This window comes from Micropterus dolomieu, linkage group LG21 (assembly GCF_021292245.1).
Source record: "Micropterus dolomieu isolate WLL.071019.BEF.003 ecotype Adirondacks linkage group LG21, ASM2129224v1, whole genome shotgun sequence".
Classification (NCBI taxonomy): Eukaryota; Metazoa; Chordata; class Actinopteri; order Centrarchiformes; family Centrarchidae; genus Micropterus; species Micropterus dolomieu.
This window is the reverse complement of record NC_060170.1, coordinates 22,462,990-22,479,836: the sequence shown is the minus strand read 5'-3', so window position 1 is coordinate 22,479,836 and position 16,847 is coordinate 22,462,990. Positions and strand designations below refer to the sequence as shown.

The 16,847-nt window shown below is 39.8% G+C and overlaps 1 protein-coding gene across 2 annotated transcripts in view; it reads right to left on the bottom strand.

The window, feature by feature from the left end:
- Positions 1-767: 767 nt before the first annotated feature.
- The window catches only part of hip1rb (huntingtin interacting protein 1 related b), a 22,775-nt gene continuing 6,695 nt past the window's right edge, over positions 768-16,847 (bottom strand). For both annotated transcript variants that reach the window (XM_046033891.1, XM_046033892.1), the window contains exons 2-32: positions 13,901-13,964; positions 12,976-13,118; positions 12,221-12,277; positions 12,015-12,095; positions 11,804-11,880; positions 11,536-11,597; positions 10,327-10,467; positions 10,074-10,131; positions 9,601-9,676; positions 9,226-9,387; positions 9,041-9,096; positions 8,861-8,933; positions 8,222-8,405; positions 8,039-8,127; positions 7,822-7,938; positions 7,632-7,733; positions 7,231-7,425; positions 6,568-6,715; positions 6,304-6,390; positions 6,087-6,194; positions 5,702-5,838; positions 4,640-4,750; positions 4,479-4,537; positions 4,177-4,207; positions 3,972-4,034; positions 3,722-3,822; positions 3,093-3,198; positions 2,636-2,759; positions 2,496-2,557; positions 1,980-2,210; positions 768-1,875 (exon numbers count right to left, since the gene is read on the bottom strand). In XM_046033891.1, coding sequence (XP_045889847.1) covers positions 1,867-1,875; positions 1,980-2,210; positions 2,496-2,557; positions 2,636-2,759; positions 3,093-3,198; positions 3,722-3,822; positions 3,972-4,034; positions 4,177-4,207; positions 4,479-4,537; positions 4,640-4,750; positions 5,702-5,838; positions 6,087-6,194; positions 6,304-6,390; positions 6,568-6,715; positions 7,231-7,425; positions 7,632-7,733; positions 7,822-7,938; positions 8,039-8,127; positions 8,222-8,405; positions 8,861-8,933; positions 9,041-9,096; positions 9,226-9,387; positions 9,601-9,676; positions 10,074-10,131; positions 10,327-10,467; positions 11,536-11,597; positions 11,804-11,880; positions 12,015-12,095; positions 12,221-12,277; positions 12,976-13,118; positions 13,901-13,964 — 3,114 coding nt within the window. In that variant the 3' untranslated portion in view covers positions 768-1,866. The remainder of the gene's footprint in view (positions 1,876-1,979; positions 2,211-2,495; positions 2,558-2,635; positions 2,760-3,092; positions 3,199-3,721; positions 3,823-3,971; positions 4,035-4,176; positions 4,208-4,478; positions 4,538-4,639; positions 4,751-5,701; positions 5,839-6,086; positions 6,195-6,303; positions 6,391-6,567; positions 6,716-7,230; positions 7,426-7,631; positions 7,734-7,821; positions 7,939-8,038; positions 8,128-8,221; positions 8,406-8,860; positions 8,934-9,040; positions 9,097-9,225; positions 9,388-9,600; positions 9,677-10,073; positions 10,132-10,326; positions 10,468-11,535; positions 11,598-11,803; positions 11,881-12,014; positions 12,096-12,220; positions 12,278-12,975; positions 13,119-13,900; positions 13,965-16,847) is intronic.

Here is a 16,847-nt window from a genome sequence, read left to right as displayed (position 1 = left end):
GGGTGGCTGCTGCCTAGTGTTTGATTCAGATAAGCTAAACGACGTACCAGTTAAAAAGACATACGGCAAAGACACCGGCTGATGGTTGCACAGCAGCGCTCAATGTTGTCGTAGAGACAAATAGTCAGAATTTATTAACAACCATAGACTGTATATAAAAAGTTAACAACACAAATGTTGACTGTAAGTTGAATAAATCCTCATATTTACAGTCGCTCCTGAAGGCAGCAGCCCTCCCTCCACGTTGATTCAAAGTCCTACTGCGCATGTCATGATATTACTAGTTCATTACCATCTATGCCCATCATTAAGCTTTTAAAATATCTCACCGCTTGGCACTTGAGGTACGTGCGGCCTATAATAATAAATAAAAATAATAATCTTTAGACAAATGTTATTAAAATATTATTAATGTCTTAAACGGCAAATTAATTTATTGGTAGGAATATAAAACCAAGAGAATATTTCACTTAACTAATTTTTAGCAACTAATACAACCTTACATCTAGTATTGCATAGTAATTTAATAGAAATAAATCAGTTTTAGTTATCAGCTGTTAATACAGTTGACTATGGTTAATCCTACAAGCTTGACAAAATAGTTTTGTTTAACCTCAATAGTATATAACCTATTCAAGACTGTTGGGGGAAAAAAAAAAACATTAAATTATTTCAATTTCTTCTTTAATGTGTCATTGTTTATAAACTATTTGAGCAAATTATACCTAAAAAAGCTTCAGAACAAAAAGTAGTAACACAATGGGACATTAAATCAAACATTTATTGTTCATTTGTTTGACATTTACACTTCTTACAAGGAGAAACCACCATTATCTTTACTAAAATATATTAATAGATCTGAGTGTATAAAGACATTTCATACAGAGGAAAGAACAGAACATAAAAAGATGAATTTTAAGACCCTGTAAGCATTTGATGATCAAGGACGCCTACATCCAGTATTTGTGTGCAAGCCTATCTGTATTCTTTAACATAATATCTAGGTTCTCCTCTAACAAAAAGGGACATTCATGTGTGTAGATATAAACTATACTTGATGTGATGTTGCACACTCATATACAGACTGTATGTCTTTACAGGTATTATTCAATGCATTAGTACAGTACATTTCAAGGCCTCTAAGACAATCGTGTACTGTTGAGAAAGAAATGCTGTTTTTCACATCTAAGGAACAATGTCCATCATGAAGGCAAAGCCAGAGGTATCTAAAACTTTTTCTGCAACATGTGATTCCCCACTTTCTTTTGCAGTGTGCTATTTACAACATAAATAGCATATAGTGTACATTTTAAAAAATGTGATGTGCTCTGGAATGAACGTCCAAAATATCGTGCAAAAAAGTTGTCCAAAGATTGATCAAAATTAACTATTGACATACAAGTTACACTGTTGATTATGTTGTGATTATCACCAAGTTTTTATTCTAAAAGCAGCAGTAATGCTTGATCACCTACAATTTTAGTGATGCAGAAAAAAATACTTTCACACAGCCTAAAAGTATACCATTAACCTTTTTTTGTTCTTGATGCCAAATACTAAAATAAAAGGGTTCCGTCTTGATGGCATACATATGTATCTTTAAAAAAAAAGAAAGGCAGTTATTAAGACAGCATATCCCTTACAGGCATCAAGGGTAAAAAAAAAGAAAAAGAGAGAAAGAAACAAATCAGGCTTCTGGTCCATTTTGGCTAAAAACAAAAGTGGACAGGAAAACAGTGAGAAGCAGGACAGGGCAGGGGATTGTCAGCATGCAACTTAAAGGAACCATATGTTAACCAAAAGGCGATAATTCTCTGGTCAATCCAACCATCTATTAGTGGACCCTTTTCCTCTTCTGCTCAGGCATTACTTAAACTGCAACATACAGACAAAAAGAGACCGATAAAGAAAAGATTTACCAACCAGTCAAATCTTATTTTGTCATATTCAACATATAGCCATTTCCTCACAGCCCTTACCGTGGTTTTGGTTGGTATGTTGGGTTTCTGGGCCAAAGCAGGTTTCTTCATGAGAGCAGGCTTGGTGGGTTTTGGCGACATTATGGCAGGATGGGCGGGCGAGGAGGTCTCACCGTTCCCCTCAGAAACCTGCTCTAGAGGAACTCCGGCCAACTCGTAGTGCTTCTTCCTCAGCTCGCCCAAACGCAGACGCTCACTTTCCAAGTGACTTTCTAATTCCAGCACCTTCACCTGCGGGGCGGGAAACAAACAGTTTGTTATCTTTGGTAGATTTGCTATATTTAGTTCAACTTAACTTCCACAATGTCAAATCAGTTGCATGTCAAGCTCATTAATGTGAAAATATGCAAAAATGCATTATTCTGATCTCATTAACAAATATATCACAGAAATGTGACATGACCCGTGTTTTCAATGTCCTTACATAGCCTTACATTTGAGGAGTGTAACATCAAAAGTATCAAAAGAAAGGTACAATCACTCTCAACGCCTTACGGTGCCATGACCATGACTTACCTGTGACTCCATTTCTTCTTTTCTCAACTTGATGAGGGACATCCCAGAGAAGTCCATGGTATCTGCGTAGTGTTTGGATAAAACAGTTATTAGAGATCAGAGTATTCGGTGATCTAGTACGCAGATCACATTGTACTCACCTTTTTCCTCCAGGTGCTCCTGGCCAGTCCTTGTTGAGGCCACCACATTAGCTGCCATTTCATTCACACGGCGAGAAGCCTGCTGAAGAACTGGCAGCTTCTTACTGTTGCGGTCTGCCTTAACCTGAGTGCAGAGGAGAGCGTGAGGAGTCCAGATGACACAGTTTTACACACCAAACCAAAAGACTCATTCACATAACCCATTACACAGTCAATGTGCTACTAAGTGTATTAAAAAAGGAGAGAGTTGCATTAGCAAAATAAATTGCTTGATAATTAAATGTGATAATAGCTAATTTGCTCTCATGTGACGACACATCAAACTCCCACCTGAGAAAAGTGGAGAATATTGTTGTGTTATTGTCACACTTCCAAAACAATGATAATAAAATGTAGTACATTTTAGTAAAGCAGTAATGGCAAAGGTTTTTGTTGTTGTATTTTTCTCGTAAATTACCTTTGAGGCAGCAACCAGCTGTGCTGTGCTAGCAGCGATCTCATGGGAGCAGACAATCAACTCTTCGTATTTGCCGGTGTGCAGCACCACCTTATCAGCAGACTCCCTGTGAGGAAGCACATAAAGTTATACCACCACTTCAATCCACCTAACTAGAAGGGGTACAGTTCACTTCAGGTCAATGATAAATCATCATTAGGTCTGTTTTGTATCATGAGTATAATTGCAGTTTGACCATCAGCATAACAGCATCCTCTCCTAGTATATAAACATCCTTTCCAGTCAGAATTAGCTCATAATATGCAACATTTCTGGGTCCCCTGAATTATTTCCCCAAATGATTTAAGGGGCCCAGAAACAAGCCATTGATATTTATTGTGCTTCAGCTGTTAAGTTATTGTCAGGCAAAACAACATTTCTAGCAAAGTCCCTAGTTCTAGCAGCTGGAATAGTTTTACAATCTGAACTCATGTCACAAGTATTGACTCTTGTTTTTGATATTCGTTGAGAAGCCACATCCTGTATAGACCATTTTTGTCTCACAATTTGTTTGGACAGTAGTGACTACATGAAATATATTTAATAGTATGGGAATATAAGCAGAATAATTCTGGTCCTGTCTAACTTACACCATCTCTGTGGCTCCCCATCCCACAGCCTTGGCAGCAGAGATGAGTCCCTCGGTCCAGCGAGAGTTTCTGGCGTAGAACTCCTTAATGGTGGCTGCGCCCTTAACAAGTAAAAACATAAGTCCTGTTAGTTGTTTTTCCTGAATGGAACAGAGCATCTCCCATTTTGTTCTCAGAAAGAAAAGCTGTTCAACTCAAACTAAACAGAGCTGCCAGTTTTGAGATTCAAAATTAGAACAGTGTGACTCACCCTCCCACCCTCGACAATCTCCTTTTGCAAGTCTGTGGATGCTATGATCAACATGCGGATGGCCTGCAGCAGAGTGGATGATAACCGAAGAGAGCCAAGAAATGTGTAATAAAAATGTTCATTAGGACATTCATTAAAAATAGAATATATGTAGGTAGACTATGGCAAAACACTACATTAGTGGAAACCTGTCAAACAACAGTACCTTCATCAGGTCTGTGCAGCTGAAGAGGATTCTGTAAAAGAGTGAAATAGAGAGTTAAAACAGAATTTACAGGTTGTGGCCTTTCAACATTTACTGAACAACGACAGGAAAGAAAAAGGTAACAGAAAGCATGAAGACGCATTTCAAGAATTTGAATTATTGGTCGAGGGATTTCAAAATCTGAAAGACTGTGACTGTACCATCACCAGTCAGATTTGAATTCAACCTAAACAAATGATGCATCTTGTTACAAGTTGGTGTTTAAATAGTTTATATAGGTAAAGTCCCAAAAATGAACAAACCTTTCATTGACCTCCAGTTTAACTCCTGAAGTGTCCTTTCGTGCCTGATTCATCATTTCCTAAAAAGCAGAATCACACATGACATTTCTCAGTCCAGTATTACAGGTACATTTATTATGGATAATATTAATCCACCGTAAATTAATATTTACACTACTTACATCAATCCTGCGGACTGCCTCCTCAATAGCCGCTGATGTTGCAGCCATTTCCTTTTCAACCAGATCTCCTAGCTCATCCTGACGAACGTCCATGCTTTTTGGCCGCAGCTCCTGCATATAACAAGAGGAAAAATGATTAGTCACGACAAAGACACAAGTTTACAAGATTGGAAAGGACTTAAAACATCCAGAGTGAAAACGGAATGTTAACGTTAACAACTCTAGATGAAGAAACAACATTTGATATCCAAACAAAATCATACAATATAAATATAATTACAGATATTTTATTGCCAAATCGAAACACTGCATAAGAACACTGCTTGCATTTAAACCCTTCATAATTCAGAAGGTGGCTGGATGTGCTTCCTATGGATTTCTTCTTTTTGTAGAGGGAAGCTAAAGCAGTTCATGTATCAGTAATACAACACCCACTGACACAGAGTCAAACTATATTTGAAATTATATTTCAGCAATTTATTTTTGGCTTCCTTAGAAGGTGGTTCAATTGAGAGTTCATCTCCGCTTTAAATTAATGTGAGACCAACTTGTCACCTGTGGGTGTTGGATTACTGATGGATGTTTCTCTGACTGTCCCAGAAACAAGTAGTAAACCTACATAAGGTGTCTGCACACTGTACAGACTCTGTGGTGATGCTCAATAAAAGAGGAAGAGCTCTGCATATCTGGTAGAGATATTTATCACAGCTGGTTAGTAGAGTAGGGTGACAGATGTTGCCCACAGTAGAGTAGATGAAGATTATTATTCACAATCATATTTTTGTTTCATATTAATTGTCTGCAGTAGCAGTGTCTGCAAGTGGACTGTCCAAAAACTGTATTCATTTAGAATAGATTAGATTCAACTTTATTGAATTACTTGAATAACTCATTGCGAGTATGGGTACAGAGCTAATGAAATGCAGTCTAATGTACAAACTAACTGTTATTCATCTCTCATATTACGAACAGGGGGCTCCTTATCTTAGCATAAGTTGAGTCCCTGGTTTCAGAGTCCATTTAATGAAAAACAAACAGACATTTTCTTTTAGTGTTTCTCACCTGGCCCAAGTGCAGGATCTTTTGAATGACTATGCGAATGTGGGCTGGGTCTGCCCTCTGTAGGGTGGTCTTGGACTTCAGGTCCTTGAAGAACTGCAGACTCTGAGTGGCACAGCCTCTGCAGTTCTCCGTCAGTCCTGCGGGGTTTAAAAGGGCAGTGATCAACTATCAGCCAGAATGCTGCATTCTTTTTACAGTGACATTTAAAACTGACTTTTCAAATATTGCTTGAAGCATTTGAAGTTTGAAATCAAAACTGAAAACATCAATTTATATCACTGAGATGTGGCTTTACATGTGGATGTATGGCCTGGATAACACATGCTAAAATAACTACAAGTATAACTGGTGTAATGCCAAGGAAGTAATCTGAGATATTCCTTACGATCTGCATGGTCAGTGGGTGCCATGTGTGCTGTGGCGCTGCCGTTGATGATTGTATCAGCAGCCAAGTGGGAGAACTGGGTCACAGCCCTCAGCAGCCCTCCAGCATCTGGTTACAAGAGCATACAGCAAGTATGCCACATTAACAAACATAAAACAACCACAAACTGTCATGAGGTCAGCAGGATCGTGTTAAATCAGAAGTAGAGCAAACTTACCCCCCATGTTACTCAGATAATCTGTATGGCCCTTTTTCACTTTGTCCAAGGAGCCCAGTGTGGCCTCCGCCCTACTTATGAGGTAATCTGTGTTTGGAGGACAAACAAAGGAATGAAAAAAAAGCAGAGTTTTTTTTAGAATAGACAATATATAGTATATAGTCTTTGTAACACTCCAATTTGCTTTTTTACATATTTCATTCTCACACATACTGTTAATCTGTTTAATTTATGTCTGTCGTACAATAACAGTAGGTTTCTGACCTGGAGAGCTGGTGCAGCGTACGTGGAGGGGATCATCTAGCTTAGCAACAGCATCTTGGATGATGTTCTCAGCTTCTGTGACGGTACCCAGCAGCAGAGCAAACTGCTCCTCCAGAAGCTTCTGCTTCAGCTGCTCCTCCAGACTTGTCTACGTGCACGCACACACAAATACACATTCAAAAGAACATGCATACGTGTCTGGTTTAAGACTTGTTGATGGCAAGGCAATTATACAGACATACATAAAGTAGATTGTTGATTTTTGTATTATCACATGCGACCTATCCATGGTCAGCAAAAACTGTGCTCCAAGCCTTTTCCCTTTCTTCTAATCATTATAGTAGAAGCAGATGGTAGCATGTATCATCAGTAAGGTCGGACTCCATTATTTGTCACTAAAATATCTTAAAAACTGTATTGTTAGAGTAACTATTAGAATATTGCTATTCATTTAAACATAGCAATTGTAAATAGTCTTGGGATATACCCAGTAAAAGTAAAAAGTATTTTGCAGATTTGTGCATTATTGTAATGTCATAACTTTAATCATGAGCCTACATTTTTTCCTCAAGGAGACAGACTTCAAATACAGCTCAGCACAACCAAATGTATTGAGTTGCGACTGTTCACACTGCTGAGCTCGGCTAGACTGTCCTGACTGACCTTCTCCTGCAGTTTGCCCTGCAGCTCTCCCAGCTCCCTGCTGTTCCTCTCTCGCTCCTGCTGAAGTGAGGACTGCTGCAGCTGCGCAGTCTGCCGCAGAGATGACAGCTCCGCCTCCTTCTCGCTCACAGATCGCATCAGACGCTCCTTCTCTGCCTGCAGAGCTGTCATTGAGCTGTTCACTTGTGCCGACGTCTGGCAAAGAGAGAGAGAGCGATGAACAAAGCCAGAAGACGCAGATGGCTGTGAGAGTCGGAAGGAAAGTCCATCCGGAAATGTGTGAAATGCCTCTAGCCTCCGAACACAGAACTGATGACAACTCTGGTGATGTACTGAATAATGAATGATGGTGAATTAGCTAAAACATCATCAAGGTCATAACATTACAGGTGCACACTCACCTTCTCGCTGCTCTGCAGAGTCGCCTTGATGCGCATCACTTCTGCCATCTTCTCCTCCAGCTCTCTCTTCAGCTTCTCCATTTCAAACTTCTGCTCTTCCAGCTACAGTGACAACAAAACAGCATTTTAAACATACACCTACACCGCACTGTTACTCCTCCATGTTCTATTCAAAGGAAAATACCACGACCTTCATGTCAGCGTCCTGTTTTATTCGATCAACTTCAAACGACAGCTGCTGTTTGGTCCTCTCCACCTCTTCCTGGGTCTGCTGTGTTGCAGACAGCATCTTCACAGTGTCTGCACTCTGTCAGCACATTAACGCATTTAGTGTTACCATACACAGCCAGTTGCTGACATCTACTTTAAAACAAACATCTCTGGGTTGATCTGCAGTCTGTTTGTACCTTCCGAAGTAGTTCAGCATGGCTGGCCACCAGCTCTGTGTGCTTCTCTTTCAGCTTATTGTACCGCTGCTCAGTGGCCTGCGCTCTTTCTGCACAGCGGAGAGAGAGAAGACCTCGTTATCATATGCACTTGACCACATTTTGTCCATGTAAGTGAGAGTGTGTGTTCACTGCATGTCTTACTATCTGCTTCGATGAAGGTGGTCTGTAAGCTCTCATGTTCTGCATTTCGCCGACGTGTAGCCTCCAGCTCCATGCGCAGTTGTTCATTTTCTACAAGAGCATGTTGCTTCTGTGCACGCTGTTCTTCTAGTTCTGCCTCCAAACTGTTGATTTGGGACTTCAGCTGTGTGATGTAGCGTTGAGCCTTCAGGACAGGAAAAGACAGATCTGCATTTCAGAAATAATCTACCAGCGTCAGAGCAAAGTTTGTTCAATCTTCAACATAACAATCTTGAAATTCTCACTTCACAAGATTTATTTATTTTTTCAAACCCCACCCAACCCTGGCCAAATGTTATCTCCCAATCTTTTTGCTTTATATCCGTTTTTGTAACAACAGAAAAACACAACAAACATAGCAGAAAAGGTTGCAAGACAGAATTGTTCCCGTAACGTAAAAATCTCAACTGGACACCCTTGTCTCCGTCAGAGGCTACTTGCCACATTCCACATGTCAGCATAATTTGCATCCACCCAACACATGACCCAGATTCCTTTGCACATAGATAATGACGACCTCACACCTCTATGTACTCACGAACTTCAGACAAAAAAGCCTGAAACCTAACCAGCAGATGATTCAGTCCTGGCAGTCCTTACTTCTGCTTTGACTCTCTCCAGCTCTGCTCTCAACAACTCCAGGTCCCGCTTCAGGCTCTCAATCTGAAGATCCCTGTCAGACAGAAAACACACAGTCATAGTGGGCTGGCACAGACGGCAAGCTGAAACCAGATAGTCTTATTGATAATCACAGGTTACTGTGAAAACACCATGGCTCACCTGTCATCGAAGCCTCCATTCGGAGGTCCAAAAGTCTGATCAAAAATGTCTGGTTTCTGAGAAAGTGTAAAATAATACATTTTAAAAAGCTTACACAACATCATGGTACTAATGTATGAGTACTTATGAGCGAGTGTACCCAGTCTACTGCATACACGCATGCATCTGTGACTTATGTGCCGTACCTGTGCCTGTACGCTGGATGTTGACATGTCGCTGACCTCAATGAGGGGCTCAGGGTCGTCGTCATCGTCGTCTTGTTGCTCCGGTTCTTCCTCATCGGGTATTACCACCACTGGCTTCACGTGCTTGGCCAGTGAGGCTGCATGCAGAAAGTTAGGAGGGGACTGACAAGGAGACAGGCAAAAGGCATGTATTTCGTTAAACCTAAAACAGTATGGCATCATGTTCAGGTGAAATAGATACAAATAATAAAAAAAAGATTATTTTTGGTCTTCATTTCATTAGCTGTCTATGTACGTAGCTAACAGTAGCAGCATTTAGTTTATGGTGAAGTCTTTGACATGCAAGATGAAGGCTGTGACCCTCTGCGCTCTTACATCGGGCAGTTTGGGGATCTGGATCAGTCTCTTGAAGTACATCATGTCTCTTGCTTTATTGAAGAAGGTCTTTAGGCTGTGGGAAAAAAAACTTATAGTTGGCTTTCATATATTTAATCACCATTGGCAGGTATGGCAAACTGTAATTGCACTAAAAAGATACATGAAGGATTAGGTAACATAGCTACTACATAACCTGTGATACATTTTAGAAGAGTTAATCTAATGACACCATCTCTCCCAACCCTGTACACTCATCTCTGAACTCAGAATTAAAGATATAAATATGTCTGTGAACATGACTGACTCGCCACAAAGGGTGGGGCATGGGATGCAGTGATTTGCATTGGTTCAGAGTGCTGTGGTGAACAATGAGTGAGACAGGATTATGTTGTACACTTTATACGTAAAAACAAAACTGTTCTTTCCTTTTTGATGCAGTCACTCATAGCCTATGGCTGTGGACGACCTACCTGTGGAACTGGTCATGGAAACGTTCACGATGTCCTTGTAAGGTGTCAGCAGGGAGACCTGAAATCCACATGGGACAAAGTTTTTATTATTATTAGGCAATGCTTTGAGACACAAATAACCTCAAAGCCATAGCTTGAATAAAATAAAGATAGTAAATGGTGATAATTCATGTCGAACATTTAACAAATGTATCCCAGAATTTATAGGCTAAGAGGGTATGCTAAATGGCATTTTCTGGATAACTGTTCTTACAGGCATGCAGCTTGAATAGCAGCTTGACGGTAAAGTGGTACAGGTGACTACAGTCCTGGATAACTTGGATGAGCGGAGACAGCCGACACTGGCCTGACGTGAGAGTGGAGATGGCGATGGATGTGTTGAGCTGTCGGAGCACTGCGAGAGAAATCAGAGACATGAACATAAAGTATCCCTGAGGGTAAATTTGCCTTGCCTATGTCTAGTTCTCATCGGATAATTGATTAATGCCTATTGTGGTGCAAACATGGGCTGTATTTTTCCCCATTATGTAAATCATCCTGATGAAGGCTTGGGGCCAATAGTGTTGGCTGAATAAAGTGCTTCCAATGTCTTCCAGTGAGTTAGTTAGTGTTGCAGAGTTGGTTTTCACATTTGCTTCTCTTGTTACTTGAGCACCTCATCAAAGTGGGCCTTGGGGGAGTTCCACGGGGTCACCAGCAAAAAGAGGAAGAGATCATTTTCATTATTATTCCCTCCATAAATAACACAATGACAGTGACTACTTTCTGTAGTAAAACATCTAAAAAGCACAAATGCAATCAGATGGGGGACCCTGGGACAAAGTCCTATCAAATAGGAGTCTGTGGTCTACTTTGTGTCAGTTCAGGGGTCATTGATGTGAAAAAGTTTGAACCACTGACCTAGCTGCCCGGTGAGGTAGCAACAGTGCATACTTTTTGCAACATGCAAAAATCGTAATGAGATTTTGTGCCAATGACTCCAAAACAAAGTGGTCAGACTGAGAACGCATGCAAGTATATTTACAGAGTTCAAGTACACTTGTTTCACAGTACAGCTGCAATATTTGTTTATGGTGGTGAGACCTGATCCTGGGTGGAGGCCCAGGAGGATGCAGAGCGCAGGCCTGGGGGGAGCATACCAGTTAAACTGGAGGAAATCAACTTAATGTCCCCTAATTACAGGAATTTCCTCATCAAACAAATCTACGCAAATCAGGAGAACATGACTTCATACTAGAGATTGAAATCACTTTTTTTTTTTTTTTTTAAACAGATTAGAGTCTATGTGAAAACAGGTAGGACAAGAGTTGCTCACAATAACCCTTCCTTTAAATGGTTCTTGGCTTTTGTACGTAAATAGATAATGTCAGCAGGCGATAGGCCTCTACCGTAGCTCAAATTTCTCTTCCTTAGACGAGCAGGATGGGGGGGAAGGTGGGAGGAGTTTTTTGTTTTTTTTCACCTGTCTCGGCCAGCCTCAGCTCTGTATCCAAGTAATCAAACACCTCCACTGTGAGCTGGAACCTGCAGGAGAGAATGTGATACCTTTATCAGACAGAAAAGAGCCCACACTCAGAAACAATGATAATCCTGTGAAATCAAACGAGCATAAGGACTAGTCTGTTTTTTTTTGTTTTTTTTTTTTACACTTGTTTCAGTGGCAAATGATTGGGATTTAAAGCTGAAAAGATACATACAAAAGTGACTTTCCACAATATTTGGAAACTCACACATTATTAACGTCGGTTCCTGCAGTGCGCTCCAGGACTTCATCTGTGACCTCCAGGTTCGGTGGGATATCTGAGTGCTGCAGAGGAACATTTTTGGAGGTTCAGTGACTATTCCCATTCACAGAATGTACTCCTAACATTTTTCTATATCACCCATGATAGACATCTTGGTAACATACATGGTGTGACATATGACAGCGGATGCTCTTACCTTTACATGAAACTCCATTTTTGTGCATAGCAGCTTGGAATATAGACCCACCAGCTGTCCGTATCTGTCATGGAGGTTGGCCTGGAAATCGCAGTAGCAGACAGGCACGAATTAGGCACAAATAAACAGAATAAGAATAGTTGTTGCTTACTGGAAAGATATTTTTACAGTCTTCACAGACATAAAAAAAAGATGCAAAGACTCACCCATAGATGCCCGATTTCAACTAGAGAACTGTGATGTCTCATGCAATCTTGTAGAACCTGTGAAGGGGACAGCTTGAAATACAACTCTAGTAACACTCAGTCAACTCCTATTAAATGCACATTCACTTGTATGTTACAAACATTATAGTCTATTTCTGAGAAAGAGGTCTGATTTTATTTTCCCACAGCATTTAAAAAAAAGAAAAAAGAAAAGCAGCTTTGGTGTGTCTTAAAATCAGTGTCAATCACAAAATCAGAAGGGCTATTAAATTTAAATAAATGAGGTGTTTGTCATTAGGACAAATCCTGAATATTAATTTTAAAAGTTAAATGATTATTGATAGATTGTATTACCAGACAGAATAGAACAAAGAAGAAAGACAATATTCCAATAAATATACAAGTGAAAGCCAATTTTAAGTCTTAAGGGGGTGGCAGTGGGCAGTGGATAAGACACATGCCTTTGGTGTGAAAGACCTGGGTTCAATTCCTACTGTGACACATCCCCCAATGTGTCTCTGAGCAAGACACTTAACCCCTAGTTGCTCCAGAGGCGTGCAACCTCTGACATGAATAGCAACTGTAAATCGCTTTGGATAAAAGCGTTTATGCCTTAATAATTTCTCCCCAGCGTCATGTTGAACTTGTGATGCTGTAACCACCTGGTCTTTTATCACTCAAAAACTCCACTCTTAACTTCTCCCTCGTGTCATAGATAATAATAGTCGTTAAGAGAAGGGTACTTTGTTTCTTACATTGCGGTGTCCGTCCCGCAGGACTTTGTGCAGTACGTGGCAGAACTTCCAGCTCAGGATGGAGCTGCTGGCCAAAGGGAAGCCCAGAGCGTAGGACCAGAAGGTGAAGGCTCCCTTCTCCCTGTGAGTCCCCAGGATGATCCCTGTTATAGGGTTGTTAAGGAAGCACACGCTATCTCATGACTGGCTACTCCACGTACAACATTTCCTACACAATGTCACAATGAAATAATAGCTAGGTTTCCACGTAATTATATATGCCCATTTAAGAATATTCCAGCTAATGTACAAGTTTTCTTTTGCATCGCTCTATCTATATTCCATTACTTTATCCTCCTTAGAAACATAATTGTTAATGGTTACCCTTAATGTGTACTTGAACACTTAAAATAATAATATTTAAAAACAAAAACATCACAGATTTGAGCATTTCCGTGCCTTTGTCCTACACATCCAATAAAACTGTTGTTTTCTTTCAGTAGTATCCCATTGTTTTACACTCCTGAATTATGACTGCTGTACGATCCCAACTCAATATTCTGGTTAAACAGGAAACACACCAAATTGCAACATAATTCATGCTAATTCATTCGTGATTTAAATTAATTAAATCAAATATTTATTGACAATATATTGAACGTTCGTTATATTGTTATTGAGGAGAATTACATTGCGATAATTATCATTATGGTTTTATTACCCAGCCCTAATGTCAACTGTGCTGAAATCTTTCTATGAAGTTAAACAATGGCTAAAATATCAATTTATTCTATATGAAAAGAGATGCACTAATAGTTTATTAATGCCTTACATATATACCCCCTTACAAGTTGCGAAGTAAAGGCAGTCCCAGTACGTATCTAAACAGAACAGAAACATTCTACCGATTTTAGTTTGGAAACTGGATTGTTTTTAAAAAGGATACGTCGTACATGTTTCTCCTTCACAGGCGTCTCAGCGGATGTGATGGCTTTGCTGATGCTGTTAAGCTGGGAGGAGAGGAGAGAATTAATCATAGATATTGTACAGCTTGCTTTTCCACCCACACAACCATCAGTTACAATAGACTTGCCCACAAATACATAAGTCACGAGAAGTTAAATAAAGACCAGGAGTCAAATAAATGATAACAGGCTGCACTGCAATAGCCTGAATGAATCAGAGAAACAATGACTCTGCACTATGTACACACAGCATTGTACAGAAGGACTTTCAGCTCTCACCTTATGGTTAGCCTGATTTAAATTCACCAAAAACAGTCAGTGATTCAGGATGAACTAGCAGCTACAATTCTTGCCAATTTTAATGGTTTGATCCTAAGCTTGATCAGACTACAGTAAAAGAAGACCACAGGGGGAAAAACAAAGAAAAAAAAAATTAAATAAAAGGTGTGAGCACCTAGCTCAGTTCTCAGTGTTTTTTTTGTGATTTTGATTACACAATACCTCACATGCATTCCCTCTGTTTCTTTGCTGGTGCTATAACACTAACATCTTGATCAAGATATGTATTAAACCTTGTTTGTTTATCTAGGTTGCTGCAAAACTATCTTTGTGTCATCTGTATGAAACAGCTTGATAATACTGTGTGGTATTTAGCTTTGTGTCTCATCATCTATGGGAGCTCAGGGCAAAGAAGGGCAAACCCTGCATGTAAAGATAACATCTTCCAGTCACCAGAACCACAGAAGTCGCTCTGCAGCCTGTCGAGCGGGTAAAACAGGTGTTGCAGGAAGGGAGACAAAGAGAAATACACAGTCTGGATTTCCACACCGTTACCCATGGACATTCACTAATTTCAATCAACCTCAGCTACAGTACACCACATGATAACTGCCTGGAGTGGTCATGTTACTTTATTTAAAGTCTGAAAACAAAGACTGTCCAGCCAGTTTCATGGCACATCTTTACTCACAAGAATGTATTTTCACAGTATCTTGATACTGAAAAAAGCATGGAATCAATGGGGGCTTACAGCAGCAAAAGAGATTTGCAAAGAGAAAACATTAACAAGATGTAGACAAAATTTTATGCAAGCCAAAAATGGAAAACGTTCTGCACAGTGGGCTGTATGATGTGGAGGGAGTTCCATTTGAACTGTGTTTCCATAATTACCTTTGAAAATAGTAAGTTGTTTAAATATACATGAAAACAATCTATCCTCCTTCCGGACTTTTAAATAAAATGTTAATTATCTACTAAAATTCACGTTGCTATTTGAGCCTGATTGCAAGGCAGGGGAATGTAGAACTATCCCTGATACAATGAAACATGCCATCCCTTTTGGGATCCTAAAAGAGAGATTTGAATCACTGACCAACACATAACAATTACATAATGATCAAAGACTAGACTGAAGAAAACAAACATGGCTAGACTGGCACAATTATGCTGAACTACCGTGACACCACCCACAGCTAAATCGGGCTTCAAAACTGTGTGATGTGCCCCGCCTTAAAGGTGGGGTAAGCGATTCTGGAGAAATCCAACACCAGAGCGAACAATGACACAGCAACTAACAAAACTAATGTTAGCTAGGTTGTGGGTTAGCAAACTGTTGCTGCAGTTGCAGTCGTGAAGCGAACACGCAGAGAGGACAAGACGGTCCCAGAGCCAGCACACCAGCTCCAGTCAGCGATATTCACAACTCTCCTGCTACCATAGCTAACAGCACAACAGCAGCATGTCTTGGCAATCTAGAAAGTTAGCTGAATTTAATTAATCAATAGTCAAATTTAGAAACCCCTTGAGATCTCGTTTTGTGGTGAATGTCCATGGACAAGTAATTTAATGTTACATAACACACAAATCACGCCTGGAATAGTGTTGAATAGTGTTGTGGGGCTCGGTTCACTTGTTTCTCATTATTGTAAATGGTATGTGTTTGTATAGCGTATTTCTAGTCACCAGAGAAGCTCCATGACCTGGCTGGTTTCGTCTTTCTAGTCACTAGCACTCAAATCGCATTACACATTCACCCCATTCACACACATTCATACACAGATGAGCAGAGAGGCTAAGGTGCCAACTAACTGAGACTGACTGGTAGGGACCAGTCAGTCTGAACTGACGAAGTACCTTGGATGAGGGACGAAACGTCTTCCAGTATCTTCAACCAAGTCCAGTTGCCCTCGACTTTAACCTAGGTTGGATTATTTTATAACTATCCCAAAATGATTATCTGTGATTACTTTAATATTTAGGGACCTTTCCAAAATATTAGTATGAAATATTAATGAAAATGAAATAATTCCAAAAGAGTGCAAACTAAGACAGTAATGTAATACGAAAGCATATCTACTCGGGGTGTCATGAGTCTTTAAATCCACAATTCGATTTGACTTTTGAATTTAAGGTCACGATTTGAGTCAAACTTTTTTTTTTCCTGCATCTGCTAGAGTTAATAAAGCGTAAACTCTCTAGAATCAAAATTGTGACACCCCTAATATGTACTTGTTTGTTTTGTTCCCTGGGTCCATTTAACACCTCTGCTGGAGCCCAGACTATCTGTATTATGCTTGCAAGCCAGCTACACCATCACAGCATTACATAAGAGACTAATCCAACAATTTCAGCCCCTCTTTCATAACAGCCTTTCCCAAAGTATCTTTCTGTACAAAAAGGCTCCTTAAACTTGAATGTGTAACCATAATGTACAGAAGTTGCACATACTCGTAAATGACAGCAAAAGACGATTTCGTTTCACCTAGGGCTTTAACAAAGGATTATTTTCAATGACAATTAGTCGATAATTTTCTAAATGAATCAATTAGTTGTTTGGTCTATAAAATGTCAAAATGGTGATGGATATTGATTAGTGTTTCCCAAAGATATTCAGTTTATTGATAAAGAAACCAGAACATTTTAGAAGCT